We start from the raw sequence: 16,521 nt of genomic DNA on the forward strand, positions 1-16,521 counted from the left end.
TGGTGACAAGGGTTACAGGCATTCACCAAGCCTCCCCAACTACAGGAGGCCAGACCGTGGTGACAACAGTTACCACCTATTGACCACCCATCCTGTGGTGGGCATTTTACATGTATTAGCTCAATAATGACAATTATTATCTCACACAAGGTAGATATTCTTATCCGTGTTTGACAGACAAGGGAATTGAGGCTAAGAGGGGTTAAGTAGCTTGCCCAATATTACACAGCCAACATGTGGCTCACCTGGGTTCAGAGTTGGCTGCTTGGATCCAAAATGCATCTTCTTCCCTCTCAACTGCTTCACTCATTCACTCAAGACATCTTTACTGAACACTTTCTATCTATTAGGCTGCAGCAGGAGCTGAGGGAAATGTCCCTCTCCACGAGGGGTTTTTACTCTTGTGATACAATCTCTCCTAGGCAGAGTTTCTAAGAACTCCAAATGGCAAACGGCCCCGAAGTTCAACTGTCTCCCAAGCAGCAGTGTCTCCTGCCAACTCTGGGTGGGGGAAGTAGAAAGCACATTGTGTGAGGAACAGATACGAGTACATCTCAAGTCCACCAGGAATGGGAGAGTCATTAACCCTCTCAGTGCCTCCACTAAGTCTTCTCTGTGCAGGGAGCGGTTGGAACTGGATACTCCCTAAGCTCCCTGGACCGGTCGCGTTGACATCACCTGGGAGCTTCTTCAAGCTGCAGAATCTCAGGCCCCACACCAGAGCGACAATCAGAGCCTGCATTTTAGCAAGATCTCCCAGGTGACTCTTGTGCATGTTACAGTTTCAGAAACTCAGATTAAGATTCCCTCCTCCTCCTATCTGCTATTTTATTAATAGCCTCGCTGGGCGCGGTGGCATGCCTGTAGTCCCAGCCACTCGGGAGGCTGAGGCGGGAGGATCGCTTGAGCCCAGGAGTTCTGGGTTGTAGTGTGCTACGCTGATCGGGTGTCCACACTAAGTTCGGCATCAATATGGTGGCCTCCCGGGAGCAGGGGACCACCAGGTTGCCTAAGGAGGGGTGAACTGGCCCTGGTTGGAAGCGGAGCAGGTCAAAACTCCCGTGCTGATCAGTAGTGGGATCGTGCCTGTGAATAGCCACTGCACTCCAGCCTGGGCAACATAGCGAGACTCCGTCTCAGACCCTGTCTCTTAAAAAAAAGAAAAAAAAAATTTAATAGCCTCTGGCTAGGGACAGCCACTCACCAGCAGAGGGCACTGTAGGGAGGGGTTTCAAGGTTCAGCACCTCCACCTAGGTTATCTCCCTCCCTCCCTCCTTCCTTCCAGACCTAGACTGGCAAGTTCACTGACTTCTGGGATCCTCCAGCTATTCCCTTACCTGGGCTGGACTTTGTCAATAGACAGGGACGCTCTCCCTCACCCCTCTTTAGGGTGGCTGGGAGGCAGGACTCTACCAGGAAATGCCAGGCCACTCCTGCCTGGATTCCCCGCCTACCTTCACCTGTCTCCTGGCTCGCCGACTGGGTCTGGTTGATCTCTTTCTCAGAGAAAGAACTGGACCAGCCAGCGGCCTCTAAGTGTACCTAGACGGTAAGGTGAGCACTCCCTTGGGGCAGCTGGAGAGGGGATGGGCATTGCGATGGGGTTACCTGGAACTCCAGGGAGGAGCCAGGCCAGCTCAGCCTTGCCTGCTGGAGTGTAGGGACTCTCTGCTGGAGAAGGGGAGGAAAACGGGACTTGGCCAATGGGTATGAGGACCACTGGGATGATTCTATGTCCTGCGGAAATGTCTGTTATATTAACAAATGCTATTCATGGCTTGTGTTTGGACCATCCATCCCAGTATTTGTTATGCAGTAGCTGGACATCTCTCAGGAGTTAGGGAGGCACAGGGAGAACCAGTGAGGTGGAGGAAGCGTTGGGAGTTTTCTTAAAGGATATGAGCAGAACCTGTCAGCAGGAGCTTGGAACTTGGTGCTGCAGGATGCAACTGCCTAGGGACAGGTGATGGCAACATTCTAAAGGAGTCTCATTTTGGGGACCTGCTGCCCAGGATGATCTGGGGTCTGGGGCAAGACAAACTGGAGAAGTGGGTAACGAGGAGTCCAGGCATGGCGTTGGGAAGCTCCAGGTCACACTTGAATGGCTGCAGCGCCGTAAATACCACTCAGCAAGAATGGGGCCACTTGCCATTCTGAGTTCCTTTCCCCTTTCTGGAGCCAGAGGGAGGATGGAGTGAGGGCCAGGACAGCCTGAAAGAGCTGTCAGTCTGAGACACCCGGGGCTGGCCCAGGAGGAGTTAACCTGCTTCAGGCCAGGTAAAGGAATGGCCTCCCTATGAGAGGCCCGGTGGGGCTTTGGGAGCGGTGCATGCCAACTGCATCAGGGTAGGAGTCTGAACAAGGGGCTCTGCTGCACCACCCAGTGAGCTGCACTTCACTGGGGATCTGGACTCTGCTCTTTGGTGGCCGCAGCTGCATAAGCGAGGTGGGGTGCCTCTTTTCTTCCCTTTAGCTATTCTATCCCCTGCCACTGGTGCCTTGGTGGGTAGGGGTGTGGTGGGGTGGGGGGGCATAATCACAGAACTCAGGATGCACCTTCCGTTCCTTCTATTTGTTTTTACTTAATTTTTGCTTCTTTCTCTTCCAACTTCATTTCTTCTAGAGAAGGAAAGGAAGATACTTGAGGAAAAGGAAGGGGTGGACAGAGAAAAGGGAGTGTCTCTGGAAGTCCTTGCTCATCCTCGCTTCTCCTTCCTGCCTGTCTTCAGTTTAACAATTCCCTATCCATCCTCACTGTGGGGAGAAAGCTCGGATTCCTTATCTGTGAAATGGAGATAAAAATGACACCTCGCTCCTAAGGCTGCCGTGAGGATGAGATGGGACAGGCTGTGGAGAGTGCTTTAACACAGGGCACTGAGGAAAGGTCTGCAAATGTTAGCGATTGTTATTACAGTTGAAATTATAATGACTACTAATGTGGAAGAGCCAAAAGGAATGATGGGACGTCAAGGGTAGCTTGCTGCTCCAAATCCCTTCCCATCGGCTTTGGGGCAGTGCCGATTCACCTGATTCACCTGTGTGCCCTCCAAGAGGCCTGGCTGAAGAAGGCTGGTGCATTGTCTGCAGGACTGGCTCTTTAGGCAAAGAGAACAATGCCAAACTTCTGCTTCTTCTTCACATTTTCAGTGAGGCCATGGGAGAAGCAGGTCCTGCCCCAGTCTTCAATCCTGAGGATACAGTGGAGCTTCTGCCCCGGTCTGGGAGGCACTAGGAAGGGGCTTTAGTTTTCATGGGTCCTGAGGATGGAAGGAAGAAGGTGGGCCAAACCTCAGTTCCAGATGGGTAGTGTGAGTGAAGGGCATGGGAAGGACTGGACATGGGAAGCTGTCCCAGTGCAGCCTCTAGTGAGTCAACCGGAGGGGCCTCCCAGGGCTCGGAAGGAGGACGCTGTGCCTTACAGAACTCAGCTACCAAGCCAGTGAACTCCATTCCTGCAGAAGCTCCTTGAGAGCGGAATAAGACATCATCTTTGGCAGGACTGAACTTCCCACAGTGTCCAATACACAGCCTGTGCTTAGAAAATGTTCATTTGAGTGGGAAAATCACACATGACAGCACATAATCAAGAGTGACTCAGTGCAGTGGGATGGCTGTGGAGGTTTCAGCGAGCTGGAGACTGTCAGAGGCTGGTGCCCCAGTGGGAGGCGCTACTGAACGGGAGGGCCCACCTAGGGAGAGGAAACAAGTGGGGAGGGCAGGTGAGTGGAGAAACAGAAAACAGCATGAGCGAAAGCCAGAGGCTAGAATGGAGCAGGTGTGGGGAGCCTGGGCTGGCTACAGGGCAGGGGTGATGGAAGTTGCAGGGGCTGGAAGAGGGGAAGTAGGAGGGGGCGGAGGTGGGTTCTGGAGGGCCTCAGAAAGAGCTTCTGAGACTTCTCAGCCTGTGGCTTGGCTTGGTAGCCAGGTGAGCAGGAGGTGAGTGTGTACTTTTGCCCTGCCTCATTCCAGCCTCACTGTAGGCCCTCACCTTTGTTTTTTCTTGTTTCTTTTTTTTTTTTTTTTTTTTTTTTTTTTTTTTTTTTTTTTTTTTTTTTTTTTTTTTTTTTTTTTTTTTTTTTTTTTCTTTTTTTGTGCTTCCACTTTTAGCTTTTGTTACTCTTATTGTATGTCGCCTATCCCTGTGAGCTACCTTCAGGCCTTTCTGGCAGAAGGAGGGATATAAAGAAACACTTGGACTGTGTTTTATCATCTACAAATACTTTTCACATGACCTTATGCCATCCTCACCATTACCCAAGAGGCACTTTTCCCCCACTTTTAACAGCTTTAGAAAAGAATTACAAAGTTAATACAAAATACATGCTTGATGTGAAAGATTCAAAGTTCAGAGAAAAGGATTTAAGAAAATACAAAGCTTTGGTTCACCCCTTCCACCTTCTCAGTGTGCTGTGACCCTTGGGAATAGTCTGGGGGGTGTGTCCTTCCAGAGCTGCACAGTCTAAGACTGGGCTCACTAGCACATGTGGCTACCCGGCAACTGAAATACAAGCCAGTCCCAAGTGAGCTGTGCTGTTCATATAAATTACACATGGATTTCAAAGACTGGGTATGAAAGAAGAAAGTAAAAATATAATTTTATATTGATTGCCTGTTGAAATGATAACATTTTGAATATATTGAGTTAAATAAAATGTATTAATTTATCCTGTTTCTTCTTTCTAATGTGGCCATCAGGAAATTTAAAATTACATGTGTAGTTCACAATATATTTTTATTATATACAACTGCTTCAGACCTTTCTCTATTCCTTTACATTTATATATATGCATTCAAAAATATGTATCTATTTATATGCAGTTTTGTTTTTCACATTAATGAGCTCAGAATATTTTATCTCTCTGCAGCTTGCTTTTTCTGCTTATAGATTTCTCTGTATCAGCACTTGTAGATCAAGGTAGATATTTGGACAGATGAGGAAACTGAGGTACATTAAGCAATATTGAGGCAGGAGATGGGACTTGATTCCTGACCAGATGGAAAACTGGCTGAAACAGGGAAGAGGCACCAAAGCATCTCTCCATAAGACATGCCCACCAGTGCCATGACAGTTTACCACTGCCATGTCAATGCCTGGAAGTTACTGCCCCTTTCCATGGCAGTAACCCGAAGTTACCATCCCTTTTCTAGAAATTTCTGAATAATGCAGCCCTTATTGCATATAACTAAAAGTGGACATAAATATGATGACAGAAATGCCCCGGGGCTGCCAATCTGGGCACACTGCCTAGGGTTAGCCCTGTTCTGCAAGAAGCATATCTCTGCTGCTGCTGTACACTGCCACTTCAATGAAAGTTGCTGTCTAATACCACTGGCTCTCTTTTGAATTCCTTCCTAGGTGAAGCCACAAACCCTCCCAGGCTAAGCCCCAATTTTGAGGCTCTCCTGCCCTACATTAATATGATAAGCTTACCCAGCCATAGTGACCAAGGTGGCATTTGAACTCATGTTCTCTAACTGTAAACCCAAGCTCATTCTACTTCACAGCAGTTTATCTTGATGTTATTAGGTCATGGTGAGCCAGAATAGGTTCTCGGGTAAGACAGAGGGGTTAAAGGAGTGTGCAGGGTGCGCTGGAATGAAGACAACTTGCAGTTATGTGGAAGCCAAGCTTTCATCTCCACAACTTAAAAGGGCTTACCCTGACACTGACTTCTCCCCACCCAGGACTTTGGCCTTGGCTGGCACGGGGTGAAGGAGAGCCGGCAGCATTGAGTGACCAGGCGAATGTGCCCGCAGGAGAGTTCATTCCAACCCTCCCAGTTCCTACTGCTGGTGGGGGTCCCAGTGGCAACTGTCCTTCTTCTGGCCCAGTGCCTTCGATGGCACTGTCCTAGAAGGCTGCTGGAGGCCTGCTGGACGCCAAATGGTCAAGAGGAATCAGTGTCCCAGCCTACCCCCCCACCAGAAAACGAGGTCTCAAGGCAGCACCTGCCAGCCACACTGCCAGAGATGGCTGCTTTCTACCAGGAGCTGCACACACCCACTCAAGGCCAGACAGTGGTCCGCCAGCTGATGCACAAACTGTTGGTATTTTCGGCTCGAGAGGTGGATCACCGTGGTGGTTGCCTGATGCTCCAGGATACAGGCATCTCCTTGCTTATCCCACCAGGTAACAGCTCCCAGCTCTCTTCTCCACATACAGTTGTTCAGATTCAGACTGTGCATCAGGTCGCCACATCTGAGGAAGCAATGTTCATAGACACCTTTTACTTCTGATAATTGTTTGTATTTTGAGTGCAGCTTTATTGACTTCAGGGATGGACATATTACATATCTTTTAGGACAACTTCCTGGCAGGTGGAAGTAAAGTGCCTTGTTCTAATGAATCAGTATGCTGTGACGATTCTCCAGTAAAGGGAGGGAAGAGCACCATTTGCAAATTCACACAAGGCACACTATGGGCTAGCAGCAGCCTGGGAGGAAAGGGAAGTGCCTTGCTTACACTGAAATCAGCTCTACAGTCATCTTACTCTTGTTCATACCACCTCCCTGTGTGTTCTACTGGGGATGTCTCTCCGGGGCTCTTGCCCCACCTTCTTTCTCTCTGGCCTGGCCTCTTTCAGGGCAAGGGGTGTGCCTGCCTGCCAGGCCCATCTCAGCTCTCCCTCTCCTCCCCAGGTGCTGTGGCTGTGGGCCGCCAGGAGCGGGTGTCTTTGATCCTGGTGTGGGACCTGTCAGACGCCCCATCGCTGTCCCGAGCCCAGGGGCTGGTAAGCCCTGTGGTGGCGTGTGGCCCCCATGGGGCCTCCTTCCTGAAGCCTTGTATCCTCACGTTCAAACACTGCGCCCAGCAGCCCAGCCAGGCTCGCACCTACAGCAGCAACACTACCCTGCTCGATGCCAAGGTATGGAAGCCGCTGGGGAGGCCGGGGACCCATGCCTCCAGGGATGAGTGTCGCATCCACCTCTCCCACTTCAGGTAGGCATATGCCATTGGGCTGTCTTCCCACACCCATCTCTCTGAGGACTGTCTTTCCTGCCCACTTTCTCTGTCTGCCTTATCTTCATCTCTCTGTATAGAAGATGGTCTGCAAATCCTTTATGCCCTGGTGTCCCTTTCTGGGTCCTCTGTCCTCATGTCTGTAGCAGTTTTCCTCATACTAATCATATCCAGGACTGCAAATCCCACTGCTGTCTCTCTGTCTGTCTGGAAGTGTCTGACTCAGCCCCATCTCTCCATCTAGAGGGGACCCACCCTTCCCCACCTCTTTCTCTCTCAAATTATCTCTGTCTATTCTGTGCCTCTTTCAGGTCTGTCCCCAAACTTAGCACCAGTTCTCTAAGACTCCATTCCATCTCTGTACTTCATCTCTTTGTCTTTCTAGAGTCTTAGGTCCTCTGCCTCCCAGCCTCCTTGCTACCCATTGATAGGAGTAGGACCATGTGCAGGTGCCCTCCCAAGCATGGTGACCCTGAGCGCACTTTCCCTGTCTCCCCTGCCAGCTGTCCTCCCCATTCAGTCACTAGTCACTGTGATGTGCTCACTTTTCATCCCTCACCCACCAGTTCCTCCCTATGTGCTCCCCTCAAGAGCTCTCCGAACCTCCTTGAAGAGTCCATAGAGGCCCCTTGGGTTGCGGGAGCCTGGTGGCAGGTGTGCTGGTGTCTTAGCCTTCCCTGCACACCAGTGCCTGACACCAGCTCCCTCTGCAGCCTCTACACCTGTGTGCTGGAGGCACCTGTGGGGCGTGAAGCCCGCAAATGGCTGCAGCTGGCTATATTCTGCTCACCGCTGGCACCAGGACAGTCTCACCTGCAGCTGCGTGTCTACTTCCTCAACAACACACCCTGTGCCCTGCAGTGGGCCCTCACCAACGAGCAGCCCCATGGTGGGCGCCTGCGTGGGCCCTGCCAGCTCTTCGACTTCACTGGGGCCAGGGGCGACCAGTGCCTGAAGCTCACTTACATCTCAGAGGGTGAGGGAGGCAGTGGCCTGTAGGACAGGATGATCAGGAGCCCCACAAGAATGAAGGGGTCTGGGCCTCCCCTGGACATCTAGGGACCCCAAATCTCTTTTTTCCCCCCTGGGATGGACTTTTGCTCTGTCGCCCAGGCTGGAGTGCAGTGGTATGATCTCAGCTCATGGCAACCTCTGCCTCCTCGGTTCAAGTTATTCTCCTGACCCAGTCTCCCGAGTAGCTGCAGTTACAGGTGCCCACTGCCACGCCTGGCTAATTTTTTTGTATTTTTAGTAGAGACGGTTTCACCGTGTTGTTCAGGCTGGTCTCGAACTCCTGACCTCAAGTAATCTGCCTGTCTCAACCTCCCAAAGTGCTGGGATTACAGGCGTGAGCAACTGCGCAAGGTCCCAAGTCTCTTTTTGTGACCTCTGGGCCAGCAGTAGCCTCACGGAGCCCTTAGGGCTTTGACTGCTCTGCTGTCTACTGAGCCCTTGCCACTCACCTCTAGGACAGGTTGATACCCGGTGGGAGGTGGGGAGGAGAGGGGTTACACCCCATAGTAGCAGGGAGGAATGGAGGGCTTCTACACTGCAAGGGCACTCTTGGGGTCCCTGCCGGGGCTCTGGGAATTTCCATCCCCTTGAGACCCTCCTGCCTTTGTTCTGTCTTCATGCCTGCCTACGACCCCATCAATACTTGTGGAAGGCCCCACTCTGAGGCCCTCTGCTCTCTGCCTAATCCCCAGGTTGGGAGAACGTGGATGACAGCAGTTGCCAGCTTGTTCCCCATCTCCACATCTGGCACGGAAAGTGCCCCTTCCGCTCCTTCTGCTTCCGGAGAAAAACAGGTAGCCCAGGAGCCCTGTGTGCACCTCCTCCCCTCTCTTTTCCCCTCTCTTCTCCTCTCCTCCCTTCCCTGTAACCCTGGAGCTCTGCAAACCCTCATGCAGCCATGCACACAGACCTTCCCTTAAAGGCCAGGAGCCACACAGATCTTTGTAGACAGAAAAATGAAGTGCTCAACCACAGCTTCTTCAGATTTCTCAAGTCTTACTATAGAGTCCCTTACCCCCTCCTGCTCTTACCCAAGGCCTTTTCCTCACTCACTGGCCACATTCTCACCTTCTCTTTATAGCCAATGAGAATGAGGACTGCTCAGCCCTAACCAATGAGATCATTGTCACCATGCACACCTTCCAGGATGTGAGTTGGAGCTGAGGGGCAAAGGAAGGGCAGGGCCTGGGGGGGAATCCTGGGCAAAGTGGGCGCAGGGTCTGGTGCCCAGTAACTTTGGTCCCAGTCACATAGGTAAGAATGGCATTTTCCACAGAGCCCCCATACCAGCTCTTTGAGGGTCTCAGATCATCCGGGTTCCAGGTTACCCTCCATCCCTGACTCTCCTTGTCTATTGGTGAATGAATCCGTCAGGAAGTTAAAAAGAACCAAACCCTAGTTTAACCCCTTCTCCCAACTCAGAGAACCAGGGCATCAAGCTGATATGGTTTCTCTCTAGGCTGATTGTCTATATTTGAGAGATGATGTCTTGTATCTTCATTGTGGGAAGTGACCAGGAAGAGGGTCTTGAGTAGCTGGGATGGGCGTTAGTTACCTCTCCTCTCCTCCTGCTGCACCAAGGGAAGATGCGAAGAAATCAAAGTTGAGAGTCTTTGGGGGACCATAGTGGCACCTTAGTGGAGAGCAGGCAGATACCCTGTTGTCACTTGGAGAAGGGGAAGGGAAAGTTAGAATGGAGGGAGGGACACATATGCCTGAGATCAGTGTCTCTATGGCTGGACGACCTCCCACTGCCCCATGACTCACCCCGGACTTCCCTGATGGCTTAGGATGCACCCTGTTTGGTCGTCATGCCCAGTTTCCAAAGAGCTTAGTGGGCAAACGTAAGACTGAAGGTGGGGTTCTGACGTCGGGGAGACAGAGGGTAGACGGTGCTGGGTGGAGCAGGACTGCATCTTCTGGTAAGGTGGCTCTGAGTGACAGACTGAAGGAGAGACATGAGGAATGGAGGTAGGGCTCTAGCTTCTTCCTCGGGGGTGCCTTGTGACCCCTAAGTGTGTTCCCTGCTCCATGCTGACTCAGGGCTTGGAGACCAAGTATATGGAAATCCTCAGATTCCAGGCGTCAGAGGAGGAGTCCTGGGCAGCGCCACCTCCCGTCTCCCAGCCGCCCCCATGCAATAGGTGAGACAGGTTGCTTGGACTGCTGCCTGGGGGCTGCTGGGCTCCCATCCTGGCACCCACAGGGTGACTACAGCATTTGGGGTATGTATGGGAGAATCATACTGGGTCTGTTTGTCCCTTTCTTCCAAGAATACCCATTTTCTTGCCTCAGGCTGCCCCCAGAGCTCTTTGAGCAGCTGCAGATGTTGCTAGAGCCAAACAGCATCACAGGCAATGACTGGCGCAGACTGGCCTCCCACCTGGGGCTTTGTGGCATGAAGATCCGGTAGGAAGAGGGGTCTGTGGATGGGAGAGGAGGCTGGGCTGGGGCGGGAGTCCTCAGGACACTCTGGAGACTGGACCCCGGGCAAGGGAGTGACTTAAAAGTCAGAGTATGGCTACTCTCCACCCTATTTCCCATAAAAGGGCAGCTCTATGAATTACTGTATCATCAGTACCTAGAACGATGTCTGGTGTATAGTGGGTGCTCAATTCACATTTAACAATGAATCCATTAACATGAAAGTCATTGGGTACATCTTGAGTGCTTGCCACGCTGTGCCCTGAGGAGTAGAAAGGCAGATTACAGGATGTGTGTAAAGCATGTAGCTGGGTGCCTGACACATGTTAATTCAATAAATGTTAGCAACGAGGGTGACAGTGCAGTCATGATCCCTGTCATGGACATCATGAAGAAAGCAGCAGAATATTTCTCAGCTAAGCTCCAGAAACTAGCCTATGAGTGCAATGGTCAGGGAAGACTTTATCCAGGTGATGGGGCTAGCTGGACCCTGAAAACAGGGTGGATTTTTAAATCATTCATTTATTTAAGCATTTATCAAGTACCTACTATGCCCTGGAAACTGCTAAGCACTGAGATACAAGATGAATGAGGCATGGTCCCAGCTCCTAGGGGCACACACACTAGTAAGGGGTTCAGAGAGCTTGAAAAATAAAGGCAAGTGTCCCTTGTGCCTTCTTATAAGAATCCGTTATCGTATAACACTGAAGAGAGACAGAAAACAGTGGAAGCAAGAATAATAATGAACTGTGGGGTTATGACCAGAAGTCTGAACCCAGTTTCTTCCACCTGGGAGGGGGGAGCTAGAAAGGGCTTCCGGGAGGAAGTGATGGGCAAGAGGAGATCAGCCATTCTGTTCTGGGGAGCAGCAGACGTGGCTGTGGGTGTAGTGTGTGCAAGGCGGGAAAGAGAGAGGCCTGAGCTAAGGAGGTTCAGGATGGGAGAAGGGAGAGAAAGCAGAAAGACAGCGCAAGGCCAGGCGGTGAATGAGCCGAAAAGGCTCATGGAGCATGGAGACTCTGGAAGGTTTTTGTGCACTAGAAGGTCGTGATAAAAAGCCACGGTTTAGGGCAAGTGTTTCCTTAGTAGTGGGCAGGATGTCGTGGCCTAGCAGAGAGGAAGAAGGGAATTAGGAGGCTAGGGGGAGGCTAGGAGTGTATTTGGGGTGGGGGAGGTAGAGAAGGCAATTAATTACAGAACATCAGAGGCAATTACAGAACATTAGAGCAGGAACAAACTTAAAGGTCCTCTATCTAAGCCCTCAGCTTCATAGAGGAAACTGAGGCCTAGAGAGGAGTAGGGCTCAGAGGTTAGCCTCCAAGCCAGGGCAATCTCAAGTTTCAAAGTTCTGGGGCTTCCCCTGGAAGGCAGATAAGAGCAGGACCAGGACCAAAGCTACGGGAGGGGGAGGGACGGAGCTCGCCGCTGCGCAGCCCAGGGAGCCTGGAGGAGGGGAGGAGCCCCTCCCTGCTCCTTTCTTCTTCTCCTCCCCTGCCTCGGCCCAGGTTCCTGTCCTGCCAGCGCAGCCCCGCAGCGGCCATCCTGGAGTTGTTTGAGGAGCAGAACGGCAGCCTGCAGGAGCTGCACTACCTCATGACTGTTATGGAGCGGCTGGACTGCGCCTCCGCCATCCAGAACTACCTGGGCGGGACACCCGGAGGCAGCCCAGGCCCGGAGCGCGGGGGCGCCCGGGATAACCAGGGCCTGGAGCTGGACGAGAAGCTCTGAGCGCCGCCAAGGGCAGGGCTTGGGGGAGGTGTGGGGGCGAGAGGGGTTGTCCCCCATACCCAAGAAGAACACAGCAGCTGTTCCTGGCCGTGCCCACCAGCCTTCCCTGAACCCTCGGACGGTGCCCGGGACGTCCGCGCCCGCCTCCCAGCAGCAGGACCGCCCTTCGGGCCGCGGACTGTTCCGCGTGCGGGTCCCCTCCTGGCCGGCAGAGGGCGCAGGAGCCCAGGAGATGGCCTCAGCGTGGTCCGCCTGCCGAAACTGACCAGGGGACGGCCAGTGTCTCCGCGTGCACTTTAGGGCCCCTCGGGCCCCAAGTACTGAGCACTTAGGAAGACCCAGCACTGGGCTGGTGTCACGAAGAATACTGGACTATAGGAGGTAGGGTCTGGAGCCCTGACAAGCACACAGTTCTTTTGCAGGAGTCAAGGGTGTGCTCATAGGAGCCAAGTGCAAACTCTAAAACAGCCCTGCCCTGTGTTTAGGGGATTTGGGCGTGGCTTTAGGAGTCGAAAGGGGAAGAGCTGAGGGTGGGGTGGAGCAGCAGGGATGCTTCACAGAGGATGTTGGGGAGAGAGGATTTGACTTGCAAAGTGGTTTGGAGATCAAGTGCGGGTGGGAGAAGAGGGTGGCTGGACGTAGGGTAGGAGCCGAGAGTGGGCATGGGAGCCCAGCCCTGCGGGTGAGGCCGGGGTAGGACGAGGCTTCCCGGCCAGGCACGCCTGGCTGTCTGCCTCTGCCTCTACTAACTTCCTTTCTGTCTTTATCCTCCCGCCCGGACCTTGTCTTCCCCTCTCGCTGGCATTCTCTCCATCAGAAAACATGAAAGCTGAGTAGACACTTCAAGATGATCATTCTGGCCCAACCCTTTTATCTCTTTATCTCCAGCTGTGTGCGTTTTAAGTCTCTCTGACTTGGTTTTTCTGTCCTTGTCTCCCACAGTTGTTCCCTCTCTGCACCTGTGTTTCAGTTATTCTCTCTCCCTTAGGTCTAAGATCTTTTTGTCTCTGCTTAGTCTCTGTGCCCTGTCTTTGTGTATTTCTTTCTCTGTCTGAAACCCCCAGTCTTTTCCCTTCAGGCAAGTGTCTCTAAACCAATGTTATGTATCAAAGTCTGTTGAAAGAGACAGGGCTGCTCTAGGAATGGATGGGTGGGGATATTTTCCCCGTGGATTAAGATCCAGTTTAGGGTCAGGAAATAAAGGCTAGGGATGAAAGAGCATCCCATTCTGTCAACAGATACTTATTCAGCACCTACTATGTGTTGGACACTGTATACAAAAGACATGAATAGGTTGGGTCCTGAACAGAGAATAAAGGGGTTGACGCCATTCTGGAAATTCTTTTGTTTGCAAACAGGTGTTGTTAATTTGTTCAAAGACAGGCAAACAATCTCTCTGGCAACACAATTTGCTTTTGTATTTAATTAAAAAATATTAAAGCTTTTTTTCTATGATGAATAATAAAATATGAAAATTGCTTTTCTTTGTTACCCACTGTATTTTGCTCAGATTGGCACATTTAGATGTGAGTAGGAATGATTTGGTAAAATTGTACCTTCGAGGATGGGTTTGAGAGAAGCATTTTATAGGCTGTGCTTCCAGTATGAAAATTACCTGAGCCCCACATGGTAAGTCAGGGAGGTTCACTTCCTTTTCTGTTAGATGCAAGCTTGCAGACCAGGCCCTTCCATCCCTTCCCTGTTCCCCTAACCCACCCGTCCTCTCCTACATTTCTCATCTGTCCTGCTTACCCCACCGGGGCCTGCCAGTCATGCCAGATTGATGCCCTGGCTTTTTCCCCTCCACTTAGCTCAGGACTGAACTGTGCAGTAGCCCAGCACTGTTTAGCTAAAGGCATCATCGTGTTCCTTCCTACCCTGGAAAAAAATCATTTTAAGGGTTTCATGTTTTCTGAAGTCGCAAATAGAAGCCACAGGATTCCTGTGATGGGGATAGAATGCTTTCTGGCCCCAACTCCAATTTTTTAAAATGGGTTTCCATTGCTGACAAAGGGAGGCTTGGCAATCCTAGGGTAGATGCAGATTGAGTGATTCCTATAAAGCAGACCCTTCCTTTCTCACATCAAACCCAGTTGGCAGGCTGTGTCTTGGCACCTAATGCTGAGACATGGTGTGTCCCAGTGGCATCAGGAGACTTCACACTTAGCCCTGACTCAGACTAACCAGAACAGCTCTTCTTTGGGGGCTTTAATCTTCTCCTTGGAATGAAGCTATCGTATTAGAGGCTGTCCCAGGGCCTTTGGTTTCATAGACTTGGGCAGAAGTGGCATACTGGTCACCCAGGGAACGTTCGCTTGAGGATTTTTTTTTAATTTTTGTATTGCCTTTAAATAGAACAACTGATCACTGCTTGTGGCCTTACTTCCAGCCCTTTCCCTGATAAAGGGTTGCCTAAATCACCTGCCTACAAACCCCTAGTTTGTGACTGCTGCTCTTTCACATGTTGCAGAGGCCCACGTCTACACTTCCTCCTGCTGGATTTGGAGTCTGGGAGTGGGGTTGGGGAAATGAAAGGGTAAGGCTGGGCCTAGGTCTGTGGGGTTGGAGCCTCTGGTGCTCAAAGGAAATATGTGCCCTTGTCATCCCCTTTGGTCACTGAGCAGTATTTATGCTAATGTTCAGATCTGTGCTAACAGAAATTCAAGGAAAACCACATATATAATTTTACATTTTCTAGTAGTCACGTCAAAAATCGTAAATAGAGAGCCAGGCGCAGTGGCTCATGTCTGTAATCCAAGCACTTTGGGAGGCCAAGGCAGGTGGATCATAAGGTCAGTAGTTCAAAACCAGCCTGGCTGCCATAGCGAAACCCCATCTCTACTAAATATACAAAAAATTAGCCAGGTGTGGTGGCAGGTTCCTGTAATTTCAGCTACTTGGGAGGCTGAGGCAGGAGAATCACTTGATCCGGGGAGGCAGAGGTTTCAGTGAGTTGAGATTACGCCACTGCACTGCAGTCTGGGTGACAAAGCAAGACTCCATCTCAAAAAAAAAAAAAATTTATAAATAGAAGCAGGTGAAGTCAACTTTAATAAGGACTTCATGACCAAAACACCAAAAACATTGGCAACAAAAGCCAAAATAGACAAATGGGACCTAATCAAACTCCACAGCTTCTGCACAGCAAAAGAAACAGTCATTAGAGTGAATCAGCAACCAACAGAATGGGAAAAAAGTTTTGCAGTTTACCCATCTGACAAAGGGCTGATATAAAGAATTTACAAAGAACTAAAACAGATTTACAAGAAAAAAACAAACAATCCCATTCAAAAGTGGGCAAAGGATATGAACAGATACTTTACAAAAGAAGGCATACATGAGGCCAACAAACATATGAAAAAACGCTCATCATCACTGGTCATCAGAGAAATGCAAATCAAAACTACATTGAGATACCATCTCAAGCCAGTTAGAATGGCGATCATTAAAAAATCTGGAGACAACAGATGCTGGAGAGGATGTGGAGAAATAGGAACAATTTTACACTGTTGGTGGAAGTGTAAATTAGCTCAGCCATTGTGGAAGACAGTGTGGCGATTCCTCAAGGACCTAGAAATAGAAATTCCATTTGACCCAGCAATCCCATTACTAGGTATATATCCAAAGGATTATAAATCGTTCTACTATAAGGACACGTGCACACGAACGTTCATTGCAGCACTGTTTACAATAGCAAAGACCTGGAACCAACCCAAATGCCCATCGATGATAGACTGGACAGGGAAAATGTGGCACATATACACCATGGAATATTATGCAGCCATCAAAAACGATGAGTTCGTGTCCTTTGTAGGGACATGGATGAACCTGGAAACCATCATTCTCAGCAAACTGACAGAAGAGCAGAAGATCAAACACCGCATGTTCTCACTCATAGGCGGGTGTTGAACAATGAGAACACATGGACACAGGGAGGGGAGCGCTACACACTGGGGTCAGTTGGGGGGGACTAGGGGAGGGACGGTGGGGGTGGGGAGTTGGGGAGAGATAGCAGGGGGAGAGATGCTGGATGTAGGTGATGGGGAGGAAGGTAGCAAATCACACTGCCACGTGTGTACCTATGCAACAATCTTGCATGTTCTTCACATGTACCCGAAAACCTAAAATGCAATAAAATAAATGGAAAAAAAATAATAATGCATTTCGCTTAACCTAATATATTCAGAATACTATTTCCACATGTAATCAATACAAAATTAATGGTATATTTTACATTCTTTTTTATATCAAGTATTTGGAATCTGGTGTATACATTGCAATTACAGCAATTTGTATGCTAATTTTTCATTGGAAAGATTTGATCTGAATTTAGCTTTTATACAATTTATAGCTAAAACATACATTTACATACACAAATTAAACAAGCCAAAAG

The 16,521-nt window shown here is 50.3% G+C and overlaps 1 protein-coding gene across 2 annotated transcripts; it reads left to right on the top strand.

Moving 5' to 3' along the window:
• Window positions 1-1,451: 1,451 nt before the first annotated feature.
• Window positions 1,452-13,458, top strand: UNC5CL (unc-5 family C-terminal like). Of its 2 annotated transcripts, none has more exons than XM_017511761.2 (9): window positions 1,452-1,550; window positions 5,687-6,131; window positions 6,641-6,941; window positions 7,676-7,938; window positions 8,669-8,770; window positions 9,058-9,125; window positions 10,020-10,120; window positions 10,272-10,385; window positions 11,906-13,458. In XM_017511761.2, the coding sequence occupies exons 2-9, from the start codon at window positions 5,747-5,749 to the stop codon at window positions 12,126-12,128; spliced, it is 1,557 nt and encodes a 518-aa protein (XP_017367250.1). In that variant the 5' UTR covers window positions 1,452-1,550; window positions 5,687-5,746; the 3' UTR covers window positions 12,129-13,458. The 2 variants fall into 2 exon arrangements, with proteins under 2 accessions (XP_017367250.1, XP_017367251.1); XM_017511762.2 differs by having other exon boundaries at window positions 1,452-1,555; window positions 11,906-12,552.
• The last annotated feature ends 3,063 nt before the right edge of the window (window positions 13,459-16,521 follow it).

The sequence above is a fragment of the Cebus imitator genome, unplaced genomic scaffold, assembly GCF_001604975.1.
Source record: "Cebus imitator isolate Cc_AM_T3 unplaced genomic scaffold, Cebus_imitator-1.0 Scaffold451, whole genome shotgun sequence".
Lineage (NCBI taxonomy): Eukaryota > Metazoa > Chordata > Mammalia > Primates > Cebidae > Cebus > Cebus imitator.

Bases quoted from the DNA above. Each gene is read 5' to 3' on its own strand.
- UNC5CL (XM_017511761.2), top strand. From the start codon at position 5,747: ATGTGCCCGCAGGAGAGTTCATTCCAACCCTCCCAGTTCCTACTGCTG. The intron at 6,942-7,675 runs GTAGGCATATGC...CTCCCTCTGCAG, and splicing joins ATCCACCTCTCCCACTTCAG to CCTCTACACCTGTGTGCTGG. The intron at 10,121-10,271 runs GTGAGACAGGTT...TTCTTGCCTCAG, and splicing joins CAGCCGCCCCCATGCAATAG to GCTGCCCCCAGAGCTCTTTG.